At 43.6% G+C, this 25,846-nt stretch overlaps 2 protein-coding genes across 3 annotated transcripts; both read left to right on the plus strand.

Moving 5' to 3' along the window:
- The first annotated feature begins 90 nt into the window (after positions 1-90).
- Positions 91-23,870, plus strand: LOC136676285 (RNA-binding protein EWS-like). 2 transcript variants are annotated; one of them, XM_066653153.1, is made up of 16 exons: positions 91-156; positions 2,168-2,204; positions 4,150-4,201; positions 5,581-5,719; positions 6,587-6,776; positions 9,653-9,858; positions 10,360-10,534; positions 17,316-17,353; positions 17,805-17,834; positions 18,654-18,760; positions 19,129-19,258; positions 20,089-20,193; positions 20,933-21,065; positions 21,333-21,418; positions 22,050-22,266; positions 22,672-23,869. In XM_066653153.1, exons 1-16 carry the CDS (start codon positions 141-143, stop codon positions 22,706-22,708), a joined length of 1,698 nt encoding a protein of 565 aa, XP_066509250.1. In that variant the 5' UTR covers positions 91-140; the 3' UTR covers positions 22,709-23,869. The 2 variants fall into 2 exon arrangements, with proteins under 2 accessions (XP_066509250.1, XP_066509251.1); XM_066653154.1 differs by having other exon boundaries at positions 105-156; positions 5,584-5,719; positions 22,672-23,870.
- On the plus strand, positions 10,541-13,633 carry LOC136676286 (claudin-23-like). Its single transcript, XM_066653155.1, has one exon. The coding sequence runs from the start codon at positions 12,266-12,268 to the stop codon at positions 12,968-12,970; it is 705 nt and encodes a 234-aa protein (XP_066509252.1). The 5' UTR covers positions 10,541-12,265; the 3' UTR covers positions 12,971-13,633.
- Positions 23,871-25,846: the final 1,976 nt, after the last annotated feature.

Raw genomic sequence — 25,846 nt, forward strand, 5'->3', positions numbered from 1 at the left:
ACGCGTATAAGAATATTTAGTTTACTAGCTCAGGTTTTGTCCACCCCTCCGATCACACAGCAATGGTAATCCCCTAAGCTGTAACTAAGTGCGCATGCGCAGCTTCGAAAAAACGGCAACGGCGTAGAAGAGGTGTTGAGATGGCGTCGGTTACGAGTGAGTAAAGTCGGAATAAACACGGTTTTCTGCTGTTTTTTTGTGCTAAAACAATGCTTTACTGCGGGGGATAATTGTTTAAATCAAATATAGCTGTGGATTAAAGACGTTGTGTGGGTATTTATTTAACATTTAAGCTCAAATCCCGCCGTTTGTTCAGGCCGACTCTAGCAGTTGGCGGTTTGCTAATGTGGGCTGTGTCTCAAGCGTGGGTTTTTACTCCCTACCTCCTTTCCAGTGCACTAGGTTATTTGGCGCCTTAAAGACTAAACGGGAGTTTGTTAGCAGTAGTTTTATCATACAGTTTTCCGTCTTTTTATTGAATATTCTATGCTGTAAACAAGTTTGTGTTTTGTTTTTTTTTTGTTTTTTTTACAAGCCACTTATTCTTGCTTTATTACCAAGTAGTTAATATGTTAAATTAACCTACCTTTTAAAGGCACATGAGTTACTATTTCTGTAAAAATAAAAGATGTAGGATGTGGATGTAGGTTAATTCTAGGCGCCTAAACATTCCCAAAATGACATGCGTAGGAGTCACTGTTGGGGCCTACCTAGTGCACTACGTAGGGAGCACGGTGCCTTTTGAGACGGCGCCCGTCGTTAACGCTCTTCCGAATTACTTGTTATAAGTTTTCTCGTCCTCTGCAGTGAACTAAGGTGTGGTTTATTGGGCCAGTGTAGCCCAGTGCTTTTATTAAAGAGATTGAAACGATTATTTAATGCTGTAACTTTTGTACGAGCTCCAGCCTTTTGTTTAGTTGCCTCCGTGAAGCACGTAAAGTGTTAAAAATATCTTTAAAACACACAAGTGGGCTTTCTTTTTAGGGGATGTTTTTGTAACTCACTAATGCAACAGGTAAGAGAACCTGGATTAAACAGGCGTCTGAGTTTTCCCGCGTGACCTGAATGGGCCCGGAATCAGCCTGTGCGGAAGCCATGTGGTGAATGGAGTCTGGTGTAGCGCCCTGGAAACAGACTCGTCCTGGCCTCCGGAGACAGGAGGTGCATCATTAGCTGTCCCCCAGAGACACTCCTCCACACCCAGCAGGGCTTAAAGCCACAGTCCAATCATCTTCATACTTCTGACTATTGTCTCAGGGCTGAATTCTGTTTACACTCGCCATTAACTGAATGGTGTCATATTTTTACTTTAAAATTACAGCTACAGGGTTCTTGTGTTGCTCCACTCACCTTTAACAACGAGAACAGGCCTTTTGTTGTTGGTAACCTGGTATTTGCACTGCAGAAACTGCACTATATAAAATTGTGAAGGGGGGGGGGGTCCCCCTTTCCCCCATCCCCCCCATCCGCCTGTCCTGAAATCAAAGGTCAATTACACTCAGAATCCGTAGGGGAGCCCAGGAGCAAAACTGAGTGATCTTGTGGTGTTTACACCTCTGTTGTTTGTGTGGAAAAGTGAAATCTGATACTCGTCACGTTACTGAAAACTTAGCATCTTATTACCAGGTGTTACCAGGCCCTCTGTTGTGGTTGGTGTATGTAACATCAGCTCTGCCACAGAGCCAATCAGTTAGCGATGTGGTTCAGTCCCTCCCCTAGATTAAAGACCATAGCTGTGTCCTAATTGTGCATGCAGTACTAACTAGGGTTTGTGTGTAGTCTAGCTACAAATATCAGAGTATACTACAAAAATCCACTGTGCACTTGCTACAGTGATGGACACTATTTTCCCACAATCCCATGGGGAGTGGATTTATACTTTTAATCCTGAATGTTTCCAGTGGTCTCCACAACGACTCTTCCTTCCTTTGAGTCTAGGGCTGTTTCCAATAACGTTATTCCTCCTAAAGTACCGGCTTCATTTTGTCGACGTGACTCATGACAATCTACTTCACAAAAATGTTCGTCATTTCAGTTTAAGATGTTTAAAGACGAGTGTTTTTAAGACTCACTACTGATTAAACTTGCTGTTTTACACACACACTTGTTTGTATTGTGCGTAATATTTTTACCTAATAATTGAACATGGTTGTGTTGTTTTTTGTAGATTACAGTGGCTACAACCAGGCCAGTGCCCAGCAAGCGTAAGTCATTCACACCGTTCTGCTTCTACACAACACTGTCTTCACTGATCTGACACTCAGCAGTCCTGACGAAACGCAGCATCAGATTGTTGTACTTTTTGGTCATTCTTACTACATTCGTTCAGATGAACTTGTGTGTGTGTGGGGGCGGGGGCAGTTTCTCACATTATTTTAAAGAACCTCAAGGCACATGAGCAGTTTACACTCTGGTTCTAACAGGAAGCAATGCAAGTGACACATTTAAAGCACAGAATTAAAAAATTGCCACAGCTAAATGCAATGCACCATTTTCAACACATATATTTTTTTTTTTTTTTTTTTTTTTCTCCTTCATCTTCTCCCCTCTTTCTTCTTCCCGTCTCATGTTCACTGTTAGGAGAGCTGCTGATCAGCAGAACAGTTTTAGGACTGTACTCTGAAATAATGTCTTAGGAGGAAAAATGAGGCTTAGTTTCCGTGTTCATCCATAGAGGGAGCAAGGAGCTGTGTGTGTACAGTGTAGTTTATGACTGATGTAGTTCACTGTAGAGGGAGCGAGGAGCTGTGTGTGTACAGTGTAGTTTGTGACTGATGTAGTTCACTGTAGAGGGAGCGAGGAGCTGTGTGTGTACAGTGTAGTTTGTGACTGATGTAGTTCACTGTAGAGGGAGCGAGGAGCTGTGTGTGTACAGTGTAGTTTGTGACTGATGTAGTTCACTGTAGAGGGAGCGAGGAGCTGTGTGTGTACAGTGTAGTTTGACTGATGTAGTTCACTGTAGAGGGAGCGAGGAGCTGTGTGTGTACAGTGTAGTTTGTGACTGATGTAGTTCACTGTAGAGGGAGCGAGGAGCTGTGTGTGTACAGTGTAGTTTGTGACTGATGTAGTTCGCTGTAGAGGGAGCGAGGAGCTGTGTGTGTACAGTGTAGTTTGTGACTGATGTAGTTCGCTGTAGAGGGAGCGAGGAGCTGTGTGTGTACAGTGTAGTTTGTGACTGATGTAGTTCACTGTAGAGGGAGCGAGGAGCTGTGTGTGTACAGTGTAGTTTGACTGATGTAGTTCACTGTAGAGGGAGCGAGGAGCTGTGTGTGTACAGTGTAGTTTGTGACTGATGTAGTTCGCTGTAGAGGGAGCGAGGAGCTGTGTGTGTACAGTGTAGTTTGTGACTGATGTAGTTCACTGTAGAGGGAGAGAGGAGCTGTGTGTGTACAGTGTAGTTTGTGACTGATGTAGTTCACTGTAGAGGGAGCGAGGAGCTGTGTGTGTACAGTGTAGTTTGACTGATGTAGGTTACTGTAGAGGGAGCGAGGAGCTGTGTGTGTAAGGTGTAGTTTATGACTGATGTAGTTCACTGTAGAGGGAGCGAGGAGCTGTGTGTGTAAGGTGTAGTTTATGACTGATGTAGTTCACTGTAGAGGGAGAGAGGAGCTGTGTGTACAGTGTAGTTTGTGACTGATGTAGTTCACTGTAGAGGGAGAGAGGAGCTGTGTGTACAGTGTAGTTTGTGACTGATGTAGTTCGCTGTAGAGGGAGCGAGGAGCTGTGTGTGTACAGTGTAGTTTGTGACTGATGTAGTTCGCTGTAGAGGGAGCGAGGAGCTGTGTGTGTACAGTGTAGTTTGTGACTGATGTAGTTCGCTGTAGAGGGAGCGAGGAGCTGTGTGTGTACAGTGTAGTTTGTGACTGATGTAGTTCACTGTAGAGGGAGCGAGGAGCTGTGTGTGTACAGTGTAGTTTGACTGATGTAGTTCACTGTAGAGGGAGCGAGGAGCTGTGTGTGTACAGTGTAGTTTGTGACTGATGTAGTTCGCTGTAGAGGGAGAGAGGAGCTGTGTGTGTACAGTGTAGTTTGACTGATGTAGTTCACTGTAGAGGGAGCGAGGAGCTGTTTGTAACATAAATACTAATAAACCTGTCTGATTTAAAAAGTCAGTGTACGAAAAGAACTGAGACTATCTTTCCGTTACAGATACGGTTCCTACGCTGCTCAGCCTGCTCAGGGATACGGGCAGACAGCTCAGGTAAGTTTATAACTGCTCATGTTTTATTTTAATTAGACTTAGAAATGAGACTGCTTACTGCAGACACTGATTTCCAACTGCGTGGAGTTACTGTAGACGTTGTCAGTACAACGACGAATAATGGGCAATTAATTGAAATCAACATTCAAAACTTTTAATCAACATAATCTTGTCTAAATCGATTATTTTTATTCTATTTCCCCACTGTGTTCATGTACTGTCCCTTTAAAACCATGCTAATGCGCTGTAGTGGCGTGATTCTGCCACATGGAATCACATGGAGTGACTCGAGCGGCTCGTACCAAAGAAAAACAGTGTCTGTGGTTTGGACGTGCTGTGTTTTTACTACAATCAGGACGACACTGAACAAGAAGTCATTAAATGTAAACGCTGAGAAAGTTTCAGCCAAAGCACAGTCACATGCCAAATATAAACGGTGCTCAAAAAACAAGAGAGGAGCAAGCTCCCAGTGATGTTAGAAACACTATCCCAGCTTTAACACTGGAGGATCGTCACTGAACTGTGAGGGTCATAAATACAATAAAGTAATCGTTCATTAATCGGAGTCATGGAAAAATTTACAATTAATTGTGATATTGATTTGTTCATATCGCCCAGCACTACATTAAAGGTACAGCAGTGCTGTTAAAGTCCAGATGTGTTCCCTAAAGTCTCATTACATTCTCTTCTCCAGAAGGAGAGGGAGATATCGGTAACTTTTATAGATTGTAAAACAGTTCCTGAAGATGAAATGGGGTGAAATCAACGCGGGCGATAGTCAAGTGGTGTTTACTCATGGTGTATTGGTGAGGTGTTGTTTGGACTGAACACGGCTCACGGAGCAGAGTTCCTCTCGGAGCAGTTTTCCTTGTCCCATGTTTGTCTTTTGCTGGAGATTTTCCTCAGACACCGACCCAAGGACCATCTGCCCCTCTTCAGAAACCCCTCGGGGGAATGTTACGAGCTGCTGCTGAGAGTCGGATACAAACTAATGTGAACGTTGCTGTAACTAAGCTGCGAGTTTGTGCTGGAGCTCTGCGTTTTGTCGTGATTGACAGGTCACTGGCCAATCTGCAGGGTGCTCAGCTGGAACTGTAAGAGAACAGCAACTAAACGCGCCCGGTTCCAGGAGCAGATTTGACCAGTGGAAAAGCAAGAGCTGAGTTGTATAGGTTCCATGCGGTGGAAAAGCGCTGTAGAGTATTTCTTGAAGATCCCACACCAGTGAACATTTTACTGAGTGTAGAAGGGAAAAGTAATATTTCATTTGGGGGAAACTTGAGTCTCTGTATTTAACTCATCTGCATGAGTGGATTTTTTTCTGTTCTTTGTCGATGTTTTGTTCTGACAGTGCTGATGTTTACCTGTTTGTACTTCAGCAGGGATATTCTCAGCAGGACTACAGTTCCTACGGTCAGCCCGCTGCTACTGAATCTGCGTATGGTCAGACTGCTGCGGCTGCTGGAGGATACACTCAACAGCAGTACGGAGCTTCTTACGGACAGTCAGCTGCTCCAGGTTTGTTGAGTAGAAGACTTTAGCCGTGTTTAAATTCCTGCAGTTCTCTACGTCTAGTTCCAGGGTTAGAACAAATTCTATTGTATTTTTTTTTTTGTTTTTTTTAATCTCATTTTCTCAACAGTGGGTGTGTGCACTATAGGGGGCGCTCACACACACTTCTTAAAAGGAACATGAACCTATTTCCCCACTATCAGCATTGAGTCGTCATATTAAAATCTTCCTAGAATACACTTTTAAAATGTGGTGGTGACAATATCAGCTGTTTCAGGAAGTGGTGGGGACATGCCACCAGCCTCAATTACATCTGTGACAACAACCACGACTGAATGACCTGATCTTGGCGGTCTTGGTTATAAAAACAGCCCTGGACATTCACTTATGTAAAATTTAGTTTTACATATTTGTGACGGTGGTCGGAAAATCACTATTTCCCTCAAATCATTCTGCCTTAGTTTAATTATATGGTTTTTTATTTGTATTTATTTATTTTTATCTGTTTAAACAATGCTAACAGGTGTGTACATAAGATTTATCAGCTTCCAGAGCCTTAAACACCAAAAATGACTTTTGCTTTTTAAAAACGTTTGTAAACTTATTTTTAAATACATTTCTAAGTAGTATTTGTAGTATTTGGTCAAACAAAGAAATTAAAATGGGAAGATGTTAATATTCCCAAACTGTCTAGAAATTAAGGGAAGGGTGAGGACTATAATGATTTGTTCAAATTAATTCAGTATAAATGTAGATATTTGGTGTAGCTTCCAAGACGTGTAGAGAATTGGCGCTCCGTCTGTATTTGTTCAGTCTGTTAATTCAGTGTCCTAGCAATGAGATTTAAAGCTGATTCAGTGTCCTCTCCTACAGCTGCGTACGGCACGCCCCAGGCAGGAGCCCAGGGCTACACCCAGTCGGCTCAGGGCTACGGGACCAGCGGCTATGCCAGCTCCGCTGCGGCCCCGGCTGCTCAGGCCTCGTACAGCGGTCAGCAGAGTTACGGCGCTCAGACGGCTTACTCCAGCTACAGCCAGCAGCCAGCTGCTTCTGCTCCTCAGAGGTACTGGGACCGGGGCGTAGTGGGGTTCATTTAATTCACTGTGACATCTCTGGCCACATTAGTGCTGTCAAATATAACAAGAAATGTGATTAATTAACAGTACTACTGCAGCACAAACCACTTTAGCAGGTTAAGGTTCTCAGCTGCTGTGACAGATTTACAGGCTGTTGACAGTTGAGGTTCTGTTGTGTGATTTTTAATTTCTTAAATACAGCTTTTGACATTGTTTTACTGCCAAAAACAAAGTGAATAAACCACTTGTCTAACGCTGCTGCTCTTACCCGTGTTGAGAGGCGTTGTTTCTTGTGTGGTTTGAGAATAAGATGAAATAAGCAATGCATGGAATCTGTATGTAGTTATTTGTGGAGACAATTTTATTTTGTAGATTTAAAAACAGCACTAAAATCTCAAACAAAAACAGTTCCAAAGCGTATTCTTCCCTTTAAACGTTGGTGCTGGAGAGTGGCCGTTTGGAGAACAGTAGAAATGGTTACGCGTGTCATCATCGGACTTGTTTAGCAGGAGTTGAGGGCTCTGGGTGTGAACACACTATTTATTTGTTTATTAAATACCTGAAAACCTACAGGAATCTGTCCATAAAGGTATAATGAAGGCGGGGCTCTCTGCTGAAGCTGCCAGACCCCTCAAGGGGAAAACTGACGGCTTCTGTGTAAAAGGTGTTAGGGGAGAGCAAGCAAGAGACGATGATGAGTAGCAAAGCCACACTCGGCACACTGTTGTATGGTGTAGATCAGTGTAATCACAGCACGGCCCTGTACTTTTCTATCAAGGGTGCGTGCTGTATAAAACTAGTGCTGTCTCTACATCAGAAATGAATGAGAAATGTATGAGACGGGTGAGAACAGTGATAGTGCGTAAACCCGACTGGTTCAGACCTTTTTATTCTGTTTAAAAACTTAAACGCACACGAGCCCCGCTTGGATCTGCTCCCAAATCCAAAACTTTGCCTCCTGCATCATTGTCCATATGGAAGGTTTCCTGCCTCGCCGGGCGGACGCCAGTGTGTATTTTTAAATGAGCTGCTTGTTTCTCAGTAAAACTGGAACCTGCCCCTGACTAAATTACTCCTAGGAGATCTGGTGCTGATTAAAGCTGGATTACTATTAGAGCTTGGCATTAAATGTTAAATTTATGGTAATGGCATGTTGTTAGAGCACTGAGCCTTCTGCCAGGTAACACTTGTACAGCGTACTTCACCTGAGATATTTGTCTGTGATATTAACGTTAACTCCACATTAACTCACAATGAGACCCTCATTTTAAACCTGGAAATATGTCCTTAAACATAATGTATCTAACATGTGGAGGGATATCCATCCCCTGGAGACTACGCTTCTGTTCCAGTTCTGTGCTCACTCCTCTACCATAGACTTCTAAATACGATAATTCTACATTATTTTATCTAGCTGATCCCAGGCCATAACCCAGTACACTTGATCCTTCAAATAAAGAGTAGGAAGAAAGCAGTGAATGGAGAGTAAACGGAGGAATCCTGAATCACGAGACTGTAGTTGACCTGTTAAAAAGCTGAAAACAAAATAGAAAATATATTTCTTTATCCATTTTCTCATCTGTATCTTTGTGTCGCCTCAAATTGGCACAAAATCAGCTTGTTTCTAGGCGTTTGGGGGAAAGTACATCACGTGGCATCGCATCCCTTTTCCCGTGTGTGTTTGTGGGGGGGAAACTGTTAATGAGGGCTTCAGAAAGACACCGTTTAAACACCTTGATCGGCTGCGTGTCTGGACTTGAGAGCCCTCAAATCTAAAGAACTGCCTTGAACCTTGGGGTATTAATGAACTCAGATCAGTTTTAGTCTCATATTAAAGCAGTTACTAGATAAGCATTTTTCCATCTTAAGAACGTTAGTAGATCAGAGGTTTTCTGACTAAACCAGACCTGGAGAAACTTATTCATGCCTTTATTTCTAGCATTGATTACTGTAATGGTCTCTTAGCTGGACTTCCACAAAACATCATTAAACATCTTCATCCTCAGATCCTTACACTGGAGACCAGTCTGTTACAGAATAGACTTTAAGGTGTTGTTACTGGTAATGTCTAAATGGGGTAGAAGCAGTGTATTTATCAGATCTGCTACAGAGAGATGAGCCAAGCAGAGCTCTCAGAGCTTTAGGAACTAGAGTTAACGTGGCTAAGTAAACACGGAGAGGCAGTGTTTAACTCCGGCGCCGCTCTGAAACAGAACCAGACCGAGAACATTAGAACAGCCCTGACTTTAGACACTTTTTTTTTTTTTTTTTTTTTTTAAATCAAGACTGAAACATTCCTGCTACAGCTCAGTTTAAAATACTCTGCACTTTTATTCTAACGGCACTTTAGTTCTCCTTTTATTGTATCATTTTATCATGTTTTCTTTTACTTTTTATATTTCCTTTTGTTTCAATATTTTAACTTTTATTGGAATTTTATGATTTTTATTTTTGCTTGTAATTTTTTTTTCTCTCTTCTGTAAATCGCTGAATTGCTCTTGTATGAAAGGTGCTCTATAAATAAACTTGCCTTGCCTGTGAGCTTCAGGTAGGGGGAGCTGTTACTCAATTTTGCAGCTTGTTTGAAGCTTCTCTCGTTTGTCGTTCAGAAATAAAGCCCTCCTCAGACACTCTCACAGGGACTCCTCGTGTTATGAAACGGCTCTGGGATTCTGCACTAAAACTGTTTCTAAATTGGCCCCCTCTGACAACCCCCCCCCCGTAATGCGGTTTGTTTCTACAAAGTGATGCTCAAGTTTAGAAATCACTGTTTAAAATAGTTGACATCACTTTTTGTTGAAGGAAATGTCTAATGCTTTGTTTTAATGTGCTGCTTTTGTGTTTATACCTTGTCTCCCTCTAGTGCTTATGGTGCATCCACCCAGGCGTCCTACACTCAGGCAGGATACGCTCAGCCGCAGGCCGGGTATCAGGGGCAGCAGGCAGGCTATGCAGGGCAGCAGCAGGCTGCATACGGAGCTCCTCAGCAGGCTCAGTCTGCAGGATTTCCTCAGCAGCCCAACGGCTCTTACGGCCAACACGCTGCCCCTCAGAGCTACGACCAGTACAGTGAGTTTCAGCATTCCCCCTTGGTCCAGTGGTTAACACAAAGCACTTTTCCACCAAATGATCCTGGTTCTCTCTTGCATTTCCGTCAGTTTAGATCCAAGGATGTCATCTGCGGGGGCTCAGTTCCAGTGTCAGTGCCATTGCTGTAGATGGACAGTGGTGACAGGGTCATTGTTGGTTCTTTGTTTACAGCAGGTCCAGATCAGAGTGACAGATGTTGCTGAGCTCCTGAGCAGTGGAGAAATGTAGACAACGTGCCTTGTGTTGCGCTGAACAGTCTCAAACATCTTTTATTACACCTAGGGTTCTTGTGTAGCCTTCAGCTTAGTCCTGTGTGGGAATAACCCTCCTGCAGATTAAACATGGTCGCTCTTATGCTTCACTCTGTGTTCAAAGGACACTCATTTGGTGTTGCTCATTTAATTTGTGTGAAGTACGTTGACGTGCCTTTGTTTATTAAATGTGCTGTGGATTTAAACTTGCCTCGTCTCTTTCCTGCAGGCGGTTATAGTCAGGGTGGAGTGAGTGGGGGTTATTCTGGCTCTCAGCAGCCTCCCTCTCGTGGGGGTTACCCTGGAGCTGGAGACTCTCCTGGTCCAGGACGGGACTCTTTCGATCGCGGAGGCATGAGAGGGGGCCCCCGCGGCCGAGCGCCAATGGGCCGTGGAGGAATGGGGTAAGTTACAACTGTGTTTTAGCTAAACTCTGTTCTTTAAACTTCCCCCAACAGATGAACAGGAGATGGGTCACAGGAACTGTTCTTCCTGAACCTCTTATTCGGTACATGTTCACAATTAATGTGTGAATCTGGAGCCCACCAACCCACACACCGCGAAACAAGACCACAGTCAGTTTTCTGTGTCTAAGTCAACCGCGGGCTAAAACGAGCCGCTCTGATTCTGCTCCGCTTCTGACGTCAAGTGCAGTGACTTTAGAATGGCCCCGCCCCCTCGTCTGAGTCTGTCCAATCACAGCGCTGGACCCGTGTTTGAGAGCGCAAAGACGAACAAAACAAACAGCGAGCACTGAATAAAAACGGAGAAGAAAGAACAGTGAAAACAGCTAAAAACCAGAGCTTCTGCTCCTCACTGCTGTGCGGTCGGGGTGAACAGCGAGCGGCTCATTATACAAAATATAGTCACAATCGGCAGTACCCCTCTACCCCCACCAGGGGTCGTGCCTCACTTTTTGAAACCACTGCACTACTGGTTAACTGTAGCCAGTTGAAGGGCTGCAAATTAATCCAGATTCTGCTGAACTAGTTTAACATTCCTGCACCCTGTGGGTGAGCGGTTTGGCCGGTGGTGTGTATTTGAGTCTCGAGGGACACAAAGGTAGATCTTAAGGGAATGAGCTGATGGTCAACTTGCTTTACATTTTTGGGCTCTTTTTACCCAGTTTTGGGTCGTGTTCAAGGCGAGTGGAATTGATTTTTGTTTCAGGGGAAACTCCTTGGTGTTAAACACTTAAAAGCTAGAACCTGGCGGAGAGGCTGGAGGAACCAGTGGGTTTTATTTTGTTCAGAATTGTGGGTTTTCTGCCAATGTTTCAGTCCTTAATGGTGAAGTTCTCAAGCTTCAAGATTCTAAACAAATCACGAGGAAGTGAAGTAATAATGTGGTAATCATTTGTGCTGATGAATATCGGGTTCATTTATGGTAAATGCAACTTCATCATTGTTTCTTTTAATTCTTTTGGGGCGGAGTTTAGTTTTACAAAAGGTATTGGTTTGGTCTGAGGCTTTTACTTGAATCAAGTGTTAAACAGTGAGAAGGAAATGGTTCAAAAAGCATGTGACTGAGTTAAAGGAGATGTAACAGCATGTAATTTCCTTAAATCTTGGGAAAAGACATTACAGCAGATGAAGTGGAAGATGTTTGGTTTGGGGTTTTATTCATTTCCAGTAATAACTCTAGGCTCTTTTGTAATATGGGGCTGAAGGAACATGCTCTGCTCAGTTGGCTCACGTTTGTAGGTTTCCATGAACTTTTTGTTTGAGCTAAATCACAATGTCCTGTGTGGGGAACAACTAAACAAATCTGTGAATGGCACAGGTTTGAATGGGTCTTAATGTGGTTATGTTACTCCTGCTGGGATGTGTTTTCCGCTCATTGGTTCTTATGCATTGTTCAGTTTGATGCTCAATGATACACCATTCCCCAGCCCTGCGTTGTGAGATCAGCAGCGTTGGTACCCTGTACTTCCTTGTGACATCCGCATGGTTATTGCCCTCTCCCCCAGAGTGTAAGGTGATACCTGCTGAAACCCGAGGCATAATTGAGAGGAGCTTGAATAGACCGACTTTGCTTCAGCGTGAGAATCGGTGGGATACACCCTCTGGGTTTCGGTCAGGTGCCTAGAGCTATTTTAAAGCTATGATTCCCAAAAGCTCCAAACGCGAGCCGTGATGGAGGCCTGCCGTGAACGGTGTGTCGTCAGGGTCCCTGCCATCGTGATCTTGGGCCTGTCCTTGACTCCCTGTGGTTGGATCATGGTGTTGACGAGTATGGTGGTGCCTCACTGGCGCACCGTCCACAATATCACCGGCAAAGATCCGGACCTGATCTTGTGGCAGGGGCTTTGGGACATCTGCCACTACTACCTGGACTCGGCGGACATGGTCTGTAACAACCAGGACGAAGCGTATTTCGATCACAGGATCATCGACACTGCTCAGAGGATGATGGTTTTCTCTCTGCTCTTGACCCTCATCGGTCTCGCCGTCACCGTCTTTGGCGTTCGATGTTGGACCGTCAGACCCAAGTGGACGGCCGTTTGTCTCGGTGGGTTCGTTATCGTCTGCTCTGGGCTTCTCTCCATCATGCCAGTTGCGTGGTATGGTCATCTCTTGAACGACATCGATTCTCCGTCTCCCGAAGTACGCCTCGGGTTCTGCATCATTTTTGGATACCTGGGAGGCATCTTGGAGGTGCTCGGAGGCTTCCTTCTGTTTGTGGCGACTTGGCGTTACAACGGGAATGGGCTCAACCCCAGTTTGTCACCACAGACTGAAAACCATCAGAACCTTTGGCAGATCACGGTGCCAAGCGTAACTGGAGGTGTCGGCAATAACTGCTCAAACCCCAAACAGTCACTGGAGAACAATATGTAGTCTGAAGAATTGATATCTATTCGGTTCTGGGTGCCTGCTCAATGCGGTGCTCCTTCTAGGTTCCAAAACTGCCATGTTAGGCACTAGGTGCTGCTTCTCTGGGTGTGTAAATTTGGGATAGGCCATTGAAAGTTGGACGTGGGAAGTGTAGAAATAGACCTTTCTATTGTTTCTGGTTTTCACTGCATGGGTTTGGAGTTCTAATGACTTGGTGTCAGTTCAATACGCTGTAAATACTTTCCTCCTTAACCGCTCTCTTACATGAGGTTTACGTTATTCTTATGACGTAATCATGCATGGTTTTTAACTCCTAGATTAACTCTTTGGGCTTTAATTTTTCTAATTCCACTGTTTTTAAAGAGAAACCAGGTTTGATTGGACTGATGTAATGACTCTGGACACTTGGGTCTGTTTATGAAATAAAATTCTCTTGAATGTATTTTGGTTTAAAGCTGCAGGTCCTGGTTCAGTGATTAGTTCAAATAAGAGGATTTCTGCTTTTCTAAGTGAACAATCAGTCAATTTGATCATTGACCGTTAAAATAAAAACACATTTATAATCCTGATGGAAATTTATACAAGAGTCGAGTTTTTGCCCCAAACTTCTGACTTGTGTTTTTTGTTTTCTTTCTGTATTTCCGTCTTTCGATTTTTTTTTTTTTTTTTCCCATCTTGTTCTTTTTCACTTTTTCCTTTTGACTTTCATTTTATTTCTTGTTCTTTGTTTTTCTTTCTTTTTTATTTCTTGCTTGTCCTCAGATGTATTCAAATATTTTTCTCCAGACTTTTTTTGGAGACTAGTCCAGGATTTTTAACTTATTACTGAATAAAAGCAGCACCTGATGTTAAGGTCTGCTTCTCCACTGCTCTTATGAACACAACTTTCTCTCCTCATCCAGGGGACCGTCAGCCAATCAGCTTCATGATGCTCCATTTCTTTCCTCACTCAAATGTTGGCAGTTAATTCTAAAAATATGCCATTTCCTCTATATTAAACAGTGGAAAATGACTCTTGAGGGCTCCCTCTTGCAATATCTTCATGGCCCCATTAGGGGGCGGCATGAGGGACACCCACAGTTGGGAATACCTTTGTTTTAAGTGAAGAAATCATTGCTTTTGATTTAACTGGGAGCGCTTTTGGGGATTTATTAGAGGTTTTTAATTTTAGATCCTCCCCAGCAGCCTTTTTATTGTAGTGTAAACCTTTTTAAGAAAAACCAAATTTGAAAGTTTCACGTTTTTTAAACACTTTAAAAGTTTAACCCGGTTTCCCTTGAGTCTAAAATGCTTAATTCGACCAGAAATGTCCAAACACTTTGCATTTAACTGCATTTCATCTGCAGTTAAAGTGATTTTTATTTCAGCAAAAATGACAGTGTTTGGGAGACAGCTTTGAACTGGGTCACAGTTTTGTTTGCTGTGAAAACGTGAGCAGAACGCTTCTAAGAGCCTGTTTACGTCCTGTTAACTTGCTCTTTAAGCAGGAAACTAAGATGTGAGCTCTGAACAGTAAGGATGTGTTTTGGGAACAGTGTAAACGAAGCCTGACCAGAGTTTAAACGGATCCAGTCTGGATTAGAGCCAGTTCTGTTTCAAACCTAAACAAAGGACTGGCCTTTTGTTCCAGGCACTGAATATAAAGCAACGGCAATGTATTTTATGGTTTTATTGATGTCCACAGCATAGCTATTTTTACGTATAATTCATATAGTGCTTTCCATTGCATGGATCCTCCTCGAGATGCTTAACCCTTTGGAGTCTGCGCTCCTGCTGGCGGGATAAATCAGAACCTGTGCCAAAACAATTACGCAACTCAGTTTGTCCTTGAAACTCACAGAAACCTTCCAAATATATGGAAGTTAAAAGGAATGTATTTTTTCTGGTTGTTATAGAAGGGTAAGTTACAAGTAGTTGACTGAAGCACACAGTCTGTGTCTTTGCCAAATTAAACAGCACCATATACAAACGGTTGACTTGGTCTCACTGATGTGCTGGGGTCTAATGGGCCATTGTTTGACATTGACTCATGAGCTAAGTGTGAAACAGGTAAGAAATCCCCTCTGTGTGAGCCACGGGTTTAGAGAAAGTGGCAGATTAATTGAAATATCAGAAAGCTGTAAACCCCAGTGTGTAGAAGACACCCTTGTTCACACAGTTCAGAGCTCTGAAGAAAACTTCAATGTGTTTTTTCGTTATTTCAGCCCCTATTTGAAAATAGGTTTTTTGGGAAGTCCATGTTTAGAGTGAATTTAAACAAAACGCAGATGAATGACGTACAGACGTCTCGTTTTTGTGCTGAATATTAGCATGTGTAGCTTTTTGGGAACACGTTTTGGAGCTGAAAGGCCTCAAACCCCAGGGGGTTAAAGCTTGTCGCTCTTTCCACTGGTAGCACTCCCCTGGGAAATGGAGCCTGTGATACCACACCACCCCGTCTCTAACAGGAATCGCTGGGTTTGAAAACCACAGCAACGGTGGCGGTAAAGTTAGGCGTGGTTCTCACAGATCAGTTTTCCTTGTCACACATTTGGCTTTCACTGGAATTTTTCACCGCCCCTTGGAGCGTTTGAACCTCTTCCAAACTCCTCGAGGTAATGTTAAAAGCTGCCGCTGTGAGTCGGGTGAAAGCTGCTGTAATTTCAGATTTTACAAGCAGTGAGTTTGTGCTGGATTTAAATGAGCTCCACTTTTCATGGTGATTGACGTCTTTCTGTCCAATCAGCGCTCTGCAGCGTTTACACGTCACCATTTAGTACCAACTCAACTCGGTAGGAACCCGGAGTGAGCTGGGACTGAATTTACCTGGGACCAAGATTTGGCCAGTGGAAAAGCAAGAGTCGAGTCATGTAGATTCTATGCATGATACCTACTTTTACTCCTCCACCAGGTGAATCAGGTCCTGGTTCTGGAAGCGGGTTCTTGTTTAGTGTCTTCTCTTGTGGTTCAGAGCGAGTTGAGTAGGGACTAAACCGTGGCGTGTAAACCTTGCAGAGCGCTGATTGTCCAGTGTTGTCACTCTACGCCACGCAACGCAGACGACCAGCACCAACTCTCCATCTGTAAAATCTCCAGCTGCAGCAGAGATCACGTTTGTTTTTATCCGACTCACGACGGCAGCTCGTAAAATGACGCCGTGGTCTTTTGAAGAGGTTCAAACGCTCCTTGGATCGGTGGCCGACAAAAGAATCCAGCGAGAGTCCAGGAACCACACAGTGGAGAAGCGCCATTAGAAGCTAAAGGGCCTCTGTTTAAAATCAATACGTTGTCTTTGATAACTCTGGCTTTAATTAAATAGCGACGATAGCTCTCTGATTTCGATAAGCGCTCATCATCACCATGAGCCCTAATCCAGATGAGAGACATGTTAAAGCACTTGTTTTTTGGGTGAATGTGAGCCACAGTTTTAAGTGGCTCTATTTGGAAGCACACGAAGGAGGAGAAGCCAAGTCTTGATCTGTTCCCTGTGTTTGTAAAGTGTTAATTTGTGTGTTAGGTGTTGACGGTAAGCATGGGTACCTGCACAGTTCAGTACATTCTGACACATCTACTTCACTGACAACCAATTTACTGCTGAATTATATCCTGATTTCTATTCTAAAGTGTTAAATGCCTGGGAACATTATTAAGGTGCAATTCCAACACATTCATCTGCATTTAGAAGGACTTTTATTATTGATTTTGTGATGAAACTCCTGGGATTGCAGCTTAGTGTTGCCAAATCTGTTTTTGATGCATTTTGTACATTCCCAAGGTCTTTATGTTAACATTGTCTGTCATATTTGTATGCTACAGGTAACAGAGATCCATGTAAGATCATCCGTACTTAAAGTTTAAGTACTTCTTTCCATTTCAAAGCCAGCAGCGAAGGGGAATTCAGCAGCGTTTTATTACTTCTGTTTGTTTTGATTTGTTTTAGACTTTAAAATGTGCCTTGTATTGGTTTTAAATGTCAATGTTCTTTTCAAACTACCCTCTCTGTTTATAAACTTTATTACATTTTTTATACATTGTATAACGTTAGTGGGCTGTAATAGATTATACACTTGTCCCCTTTTTAATGTATTTTAATTTATTTATTTTATTTAATACAAAAACCTGTTTTTAACCTAAACTACTTTTTTGGGGGTTGTTTGTATGGAGGTTTATGATGTGGAAAGTTCATTCGTTTAAAAACATAATGGGATTTATTGCGTAGATTGAGTCTTTGAGAGGTTTTACCAGGTGTTTTGGGTTTTTTTTTAAACAACACTTTTATAAAACGAGGGAGAATGTTATGTCCATGACCTGTTGAAGTTACCTTGGTCCGACACTAAATGGAGTTTCGCCTTCATATCTTCACTCGTAGCATGGCTGGAGACAGAGGTGGCTTCAGTAAGCCTGGTGGTAAGTTATTAAAGAGTATTACACTGGCTAGTCCACTTCTGAGTTTTATAGAGACTCTATTTTGCTTATGAGCCCATTTATTAATAAAATAAAAAGCCTCCTAATGGTGTGCCACTATTGGATTGACCTTTGCTCCTCCTAAAAGTCTTTGATGGTTGGGTGTTCTCGAGTTTATTTCTTTCGGGTGTCTGAATTTAAAAATGGGGTTCTTTCAGAATGGAGTTTTTGAAACCAATGTCTCTGCACTTAAGAGTGGTTATTTTTAAATATTAATGTTAATATTGTTCCCCCATTATTTAAAACGGTGACTACCCTGGGAAACCCTGAAAACCAACCTGTATCTGCTCCTGGGCTGTTGTTTTACCAAATATTGATGCATGTCGTCCACTCGGAGAACGGTGTTGTGTAACGATGTTTCTCTTTATTTCTCTCTCCGTTCTGCGATCGCCAGGACACCGGGACGGAGCGGACAGCGAAATGGGTGCGTACCACTTCTCTGCTTCATTTTATTAGGGGATGGAGGCTTTGTATTTAGGGGTCTAGGCGCTACAGTGCAAGGAAAAGGCTATTGTTTGTTAGGATTATTGTTTTTCTGCCTTCAAACAAATCGCAGAGAAAGGCCTACAGACTCGACACTTGGGGGATGCTACTGTGAAGGAAAACTAGTTTCCTATGGGGCTCTTACCATCCGAGGCATAGACCAAAACTTTTTTCCCGATTCCTTGGATCCTAACACATCAAAAAGGTTGATACAGCCCCTAAGCTCCACCCACTTCCCCACTTTGTGAGCTAACATGCATTAGCCGCAAAAATCTCTTGTTAACTAGTCCCTTCTTTTTGATGCTATCATTTTCAAGTCAAAATATATATTATTTATAATTATTAGGCGTCTTTCCCCCTGTTCTTGGGTTCAAACGAGGGTCAGTCACTGAAGCAGTGTTTGGGTGAATCTGAGTTTGCGGTTCAGTGAGAGTCCCATGTCTCCGCTGTGAAAGGCCTCCCCTGTGCTGTGTCCAATAACCCACCCTCTTCGGCATGTAACAGTCGGACCCACTCAAGGTTGAGCTCGACTGTGTCCTAAATGACTGACGGCAAAAACTATGGCCTGTTTTGGTCTCGCACACGTCAGAGCCTTAGAAAGCAGCGTGTGGAATTATTGTTACTTTTTGATGGAAATAAAGACTGACTGCTCTGTTTAAGCACAACTAGAAATGTGATTAGTTTTTTATTCTCTTCCTGCGTCTTTAACACTAATGTGCAGCGGTGTGGGTTTTTTTTTTTTTTTTTTTTAAATGTGCAGGTCAGCAGGATGACTCCGAGAACAGCACCATCTACATCACCGGACTCACCGAGAACGCCACGCTGCCCGAAATGGCCGACTTCTTCAAACACACCGGCCCCATTCGGGTGAGGACCAGTGAATTCAGTACAGTGTAGGGCTGGGGTTCATTGTCTTAAATTCTGGAACAATTCAATGTTATCTTAATTATATTTTAAATAGACCATTGATGATAGCATAATTACAGACTAAAATATTCAGACATTGGGATTGATTTTTAAAAATGTCTTATTTAGGATATATGTCCTGGTTAAGTTTCCTAAATAAATAAAACACGTCAAACCACCGTTTCAGAAAAATAGCCCTGAATCCTGGAATAGAATTTCCCTGGGAAGTGTGTAATGTGTCTTGTAAAAAATAGTTGGAGTAGAGAGGTGAGCTGTTTGCTGTTTTTATTCATTTGTCTAAGCCTTAATCTCTGGTTTCTTTCTCACAGATTAACCGCCGCTTGGGTCAACCGGCCATCAACATCTACACGGACCGAGAGACTGGGAAACCCAAGGGAGACGCCACGCTGTCGTACGAAGAGCCGCAAGTCGCTCGAGCCGCTGTGGAGCATTTTGATGGTTAGTCTTTTTATGGCCGTTTCTCACTGTGCTGTTGAGACTGATCGGGGTGAAGCAGCTGAGTTATGCCTCATTCAGGAATCGGCTCCTTCTAAAACACTCCGTATAACTTCAGTGTGAGTGGGTGGAGCTTAACAGCTTTAAACTGGATAAACATTTCAAGCTTTTCATGTGCAACATTGAGCACGTTTTTTTGCTGTAATTCTGTCCACACAAGAAGCCTCACACTGCACTGTATCCAGGCAAAAGTTAAGAAATCCAGAGCCTGCCTTGACCTTACAAAAGAGATGAGGAATAGGACTGTGGGAATCTGAGCTGGGGATACTGCTCTCTTCCTGCTCCATAGAGGGGTCGCTCTATCAGATCACTTAAGGTAGACGTGGTTTGGAGACGGCTAACTGCATTAGCGACAGTGCTACAAAACTAAACAACTCAAGTTACAAATGAGTTTCTGTGGGAATTCAAACACTTGGACAACCCACACTTACTCAAACACACCGTTCCACCTTAAAAACTGGAGAACCAGAGAATGGTGTTTCCCCACAATCATAGAGATCTTCTTTAAGCCCAGAATTGAGGACGATCCAACGGAGTTGTCCCTCAGCTTTATTCATAGTGTGCACATTTAAACTGAGAGATCCTGCCCCCCTTAGTTTTGTTTTTAACGTTTGCCCATTTGGCATTGTCTCCTGTTCATTGTATTTTGTGATCTGCAGGAATCTGAACCCGTGACATTCACTAAAGCCCTGGTGTTAATGGTGTTGCAGCTCATGCTTGGTTTGTTTGAAACCCTGTTAATGGAGAGCCCTCATGTCCTCTGTCTGTTGCAGGGAAGGAGTTCCAGGGACGGAGGTTGAAGGTTTCCATGGCTCGGAGGAAGATGGTCCCTGGAGGAATGAGAGGGATGCCCATGAGAGGAGGTCCGGATCGCGGAGGTAAAACTCTTCACACGTCAGACGTGGACCTACAGTCCTCCTTTTAACCATAGCAACTAATCATTCCTTGTGGTAAATGTGTGGAGTCAGGTTTGTGTTTTAAAAAAACAAAATCAATTCTAGCAATTTCTTTAACAAGATATAAGAGTAGAAAACCAAGAGTGTACTTTAAGTAAACAATCTCTTTACCAGTTTGATGTGTGTACGGCTGTAAACTGTAACACACTGGTGATTTGTTTGAGTGCTGTGTCCTCGTTAGCGATAGACGCTCACTGTGCTGAACGTCTCGGGTACTGAACTGACACTCATCCTTCAGCCAGTGAGGAGGCAGTCTGATATAAACACACCCAGGTCAGAGCTGTGAAGTGAGTAGTCGGGCCGTGCGAGAGCTGCCGACAGTCAAACACATCCACAGTGAGCTACAAAACTTAAGCTTCAAAACTAAATGTAAAGCTCTTAAGTGTAAGTAGCTCCTTTAAAAATAATTCAAATATGAGCTATCCCTGTTCCTCAGGGAGCACAGTCACATCAGCCACTTTGAGCTTACAGCACTTGAGGACCATCAGGAGAGGCTAAAATGAGTATCACACAAACCTACTGTGGTGTGCTGTAACGTGGGGGGCACCAGTTCGTTTAATTACAGAGGCATTTATGACATTAATGCAGGGGTTTGGTTGTGTTTCTATTTACGAATACCTGAGTAAAAAAGGATGATGATGATTGTGGTACCAATGCACAGGGATGATGGGAAGAGGAGGTGAAAGAGGGGGATTTCCTCCTCGTGGGGGTCCCAGAGGAGGAATGGGCTGGAACGGACCACCAGGACCCAACAACATCCAGAAGAGGGCGGGAGACTGGGAGTGCCCAAACGCGTAAGTCTTTACTCTGAGAAGAATATCGACAGATTACTTTAGACTTTCTTTGTCATTTGTCTGATGCAGTTTTACAAAATCAGTGACTGATGTGGGTTTATTTTGTTTATAGTTTATTTTCTAGCGTTCTCCCAAATCAAGTGTAAAATGTCACTCAGCCCCGTGTCTCCAAACTCAAATCAGGCGCACGCTCCAGTTTGATGCGCTGTATTTGTTTTTTGTTTTTTTTTTGCTTGTGCTGTGTTTGACTTCTCTTTGTTTGTGCAGTGGCTGTGGGAATCAGAACTTCTCCTGGAGGACGGAGTGTAACCAGTGCAAAGCTCCAAAACCAGAGGGTCTGGGACCCCCTGATGGTGGGTTTAACCTGTGTATGTGTGTGTTACAAAGCATTCTGTAATAATGACATGATGCTCGCCAGACACCCCTCTTTGACTGTGCTCATGAGCCCCTAGTGAATTTTTCACAGATTAACTCTGGAGAATCTCTAGAGAAGTCCTGTAGTCTCACTGTCTCTCTCTCCCCCTCCCGCCCACAGCAGTAGATTTTCTGCGTGAGATTAGCATTGCATTAGCCTGTGCCAGAGAAACTCCGGGACATTTACGGCTCTGTTCTCACATGCTCTGATTTCACCCTGAGTCTTTACCAGAGCGCGAGGAGGATAAAGTCTGGGTAACGTCCAGGACCAATGTTGTGGGTCACATTCACACACAGCTCCTCCTGGTAGACTCCTGGATTACTGTGCAGGTGTAAAAGGGGCGTTGGATGCAGTAAAAACAATTAAAAATAAGATTAGAAGTGATCTAAAATAGAGAGGTCTGTGTAAAACACAAAGGTAGTGTTTTTACTTTAGCATCAAAGCTTCAAAATCATGACGGTCCACAGAGCTGTAACAGGGAGAATAGACTCAGTGCAGAAACTGCACTACGTAACTTCTGGTGGAGGGTAGGAGAGCACCACCCAAGTTGATGCCTGTGTGTTTTCCAGGTGGTGACCGCGGGCGTGGAATGGGTCGCGGAGGCAGAGGGATGGACCGTGGACCCCCGGGGATGGGGGGTCCTGTAGGTATGCGTGGAGGATGGGGAGATGGAGGCTTCAGAGGAAGAGGAGGGATGGACAGAGGAGGCTTCAGAGGAAGAGGTGGACCCCCCATGGACCGTGGAGGCAGAAGGGGGATGGGACCCCCAGGAAAGATGGATGGGAGGTATGCACTCATTCACACTCACGTCTGGGGGAGGTATTCCACAAAGCAGGATTTCTCAGTTAACCAGCTAAGTTGAGCCCAAAGCTTTGTGCTGTCCAATAGGAGTCTCCCTCACCTCTGTTCCTGACCCCTCCCCCCTCCCCCAACTTGATTACCCAGCATTACTCATGGTATAAATGAATAGTTCCTCTTTACTACAGTCTCTACTCCTCTGGGAAGGGTTTACACACTCAGGATTTGATGGCATTCAGCCACAAACAATGTTGTGAAGTGTTGGTGCTAGGGTTTCATTCAGTTCTGTTCTATAGGGATTATTCCTATCAGGTTTGTCTGCACACTTTTGGACCAGTTTGAAGCTGTTAGGATGATTATTAATGTGTGTGTGTGTGTGTGTTCGTTCTGCAGGGAACACCGTCAGGAGCGCAGGGACAGGCCGTACTGAAGCAGCGCAGGAACAAAGGAGTAACTTTTAGAATGGTCTTTTTAATTTGCGTGTCCATATTTATATGGTTATTGAATCTGTGGCACATGACACCTGCTGTTTTTGCTTTTTATTACGATCTCTCTCTAGAAATTTAGTTTAATTGCTTTTAGTTAAAGCCTAGATTTTGCTTTATATACATTTTTCCCCACATTTGCTTTTTCTCAGTGTATAATTCCCTCATACTGTCTGTTGTTTTGTACTGGACCCTTCTCCCACATCACTCTGTACTCAGAACAATGCTTTTTTTTGGAAAATAAACTCTTCAAATGGATTCATATTAAATTTCCACATTGTCTTATTAAAGGGGGCTAATTATGTGGGGGGTAAAAGTGTATTAGCTCATTAATGTGGGGCTCTGGCACCCACCAACACACACTTTTAAATAAAAACAACGCATCTTCATTCATTGTCTGTAACCCTTAGGCAGTTCAGGGCGGTGGTGGGTCTGGAGCCTACCCAGAATCACTGAGAGCAAGGCGGGAACACACCCTGGAGGGGGCGCCAGTCCTTCACAGGGCGACACACACTCACACATTCGGGTGTCTGTAGGTGTGACTGAGTCTCCAATCCACCTGCCAATATGTGTTTTTGGAGCATGGGATGAAACTCAAGCACCCGGAGGAAACCCACGCAGACACAGAGAACACACCGCACTCCTCACAGTCACCTGAAGGAAACCCATGCAGACACATAACGCACTCAGTAAACAAAGGTATAACATGGAAAATTATTTAAAAACACAGAAGGTTATTTATTTGTTTTTTATTTCACCACCACAGCGAACACGACAACGGTAACATTTCAAAGCCAAGAAACGAGGGCAGTGCAGGAAGCGATATAGAAGTTCATTTAAACACAAAACATCAGCTAATCATATTTTAAATAATTAACAAATATATAGCGATAAACAATGATCAGAGGGACGTCTTATTGCAAAGCTACTTACAAAGGGAGAAGACTATTCAAGTTTGTTTACTTTTACTGATGCTGTCTGCGCTGTTTTAATAAGAGGATCTCTCCATTTTGCTGTGTTCTGTTGTGTGCTCATTTATTTGTGTGTAAATTGTAATAAAATTACTTCTGTTACACAATGATGCAAGAAATTCAGATTATTTTAATGTAATATTTTTCTGACCCTGATTTTGACTCAATTCTTTTCAAACACATTTTCCCGGGAACCCATTTTGTAGCGCTAATGTTAATGACCTCACTTCTCGTAATTAATCACGTACGTCATCATGGCATCCAGGTAAATGACAGGACCTCATTTATCCTGCAGGTTGGTCGTGTCTATGACGTCCAGTCTGTTAAAGAGGAGCCCATGAATGTCTTAAAATTAAAAAAAAAAAAAAAATGTATCTACACAAGTACGTGGTCTGAAGTTTTCCAGGTCTCCTTCTGTCCACTAGAGGGGGTTTGAACGGTCTTTATTGCTACATGAGACACTACCTTATTTGCAAATGTGTTTTGATCACTGCACAATTCTCCCGCTGAGGATGACTACGAACCGTCTGGTTTTATTTCTCTATGTCAACAAGAGAAAAACAGCACAACTACGAATAATCTCAACTTCTAAATTCTGCCGCAGGGGTTCTTAACCTGCGGGTCATTACCAACCAATCATCATCCCTCGCTAAACCCACCGTCTCCACCCGTTTGTCCAGCAGGGGGAGACAACTCACAGAACTAAACTAGGGGGCGCTGCTGGTTCCCGTTGCTGCATGAGCTCTGTACTCCATTAACACAGCAGTGTTTGTGTGGATCAATCTGTATTGGTTGCATTTTGGAAACTGCTGCACGTTATGGGAGGAGTCTCTGGGCGGTCCCTAAATCTGGAGCTAGTGTCTGATTGGATCGGCTTGACTTTATGGGAGGACCTCCAGGGGTCTCCCTGTGTCACAGCTCCCAGTAAAACCAGTGTGATTTGGTCAGTCTGTGAGCAGGGCACTGATCTACACACAACACTCACTGCTGGAGTAGAGCTGCAATAGAATACTCTCAGAGCATCTCCTTTGGAGAGAGGTGGGGTCTTTAAATGAAGGTTAAGAACCCCTGCTCTAAACTAAATAGCTGTTTACAAATAGAGTATATAGGTACAGTACAGGTGACACATGCTGTATGTGGACGCAGAGGACAATGTGACGTCTTCATGGACACTTAACACTAGGGAGAATAGCATTCGGGGCTTAGGTTTGATGAATCGTGTTTGTACCTGTTCACTTTGTCCCTTACAGCTCTTTAAACACCAGTGGACGTCCTGCACATTCACGACTGAACACACTACGCCACCAAACGTTGGGGGACACCCACTCATCCCCCGTTTCTTCTGAAATAAAGGGCGTTAATCAGGAAGTGTTCCTCTTTACCGCAGCAGCAGCTTTTGAGAAGACTTTGCAGTAAACATCTGTACATTGCTGTGAGAATCTGATGACATTAAGCCACAAGTATCATTGAGGTCAGGTGCTGATGCTGGAGAAGTTCTGGAACACGTTCGAGAAGGAGCTCCATCACTCCTGAGGATGCAGTTGCACAGCTCTTTGGTGACCTTTGACTCTCTGACACTTGAGCTCCAGACTCTCACAGGCCTCTGCGTTATTCTCTATGAAGATTAGACAAACTACACAACACTCTCTTTCCATAACGTGACTGAAGATAATGGGTGTCTTAGCAACTGTTTGGTCAAATGTGTTTTTCCGCTGCATGGTCCCGACTCTACTGGACTCTACTCTCTGATTGGTTCCTGGTCAGTTTTCCACTCCCACAACTCCCCCTGAAATGTATCAGTGTCGTCTCTAGCCCCGTCTCTAAGGGGAACAGTGGGCTTTGGAAACCACAACAACGGCGGCGGTAACGTTAAGCGGTGTTTACTCATGGTGTATCGGCGTGTTGTTGTTGTTTGGGACTGAACACAGCTCCGTCATCAGTTCAGACAGATCAGTAGAGTTTGTTCCTTCCTTGTTGCAGCGTCCAGCTCTCGCTGGATTCTTTCGTCGGCCACCGATCCAAGGAGCGTTTGAACCTCTTCAAAAGACCACGGCGTCATTTTACGAGCTGCCGTCGTGAGTCGGATAAAAACAAACGTGATCTCTGCTGCAG

This window comes from Hoplias malabaricus, chromosome X2, assembly GCF_029633855.1.
Source record: "Hoplias malabaricus isolate fHopMal1 chromosome X2, fHopMal1.hap1, whole genome shotgun sequence".
Classification (NCBI taxonomy): Eukaryota; Metazoa; Chordata; class Actinopteri; order Characiformes; family Erythrinidae; genus Hoplias; species Hoplias malabaricus.

Bases quoted from the DNA above. Each gene is read 5' to 3' on its own strand.
- LOC136676285 (XM_066653153.1), top strand. The intron at 9,859-10,359 runs GTGAGTTTCAGC...TCTTTCCTGCAG, and splicing joins TCAGAGCTACGACCAGTACA to GCGGTTATAGTCAGGGTGGA. The intron at 10,535-17,315 runs GTAAGTTACAAC...CTTCACTCGTAG, and splicing joins ATGGGCCGTGGAGGAATGGG to CATGGCTGGAGACAGAGGTG.
- LOC136676286 (XM_066653155.1), top strand. From the start codon at position 12,266: ATGGAGGCCTGCCGTGAACGGTGTGTCGTCAGGGTCCCTGCCATCGTG.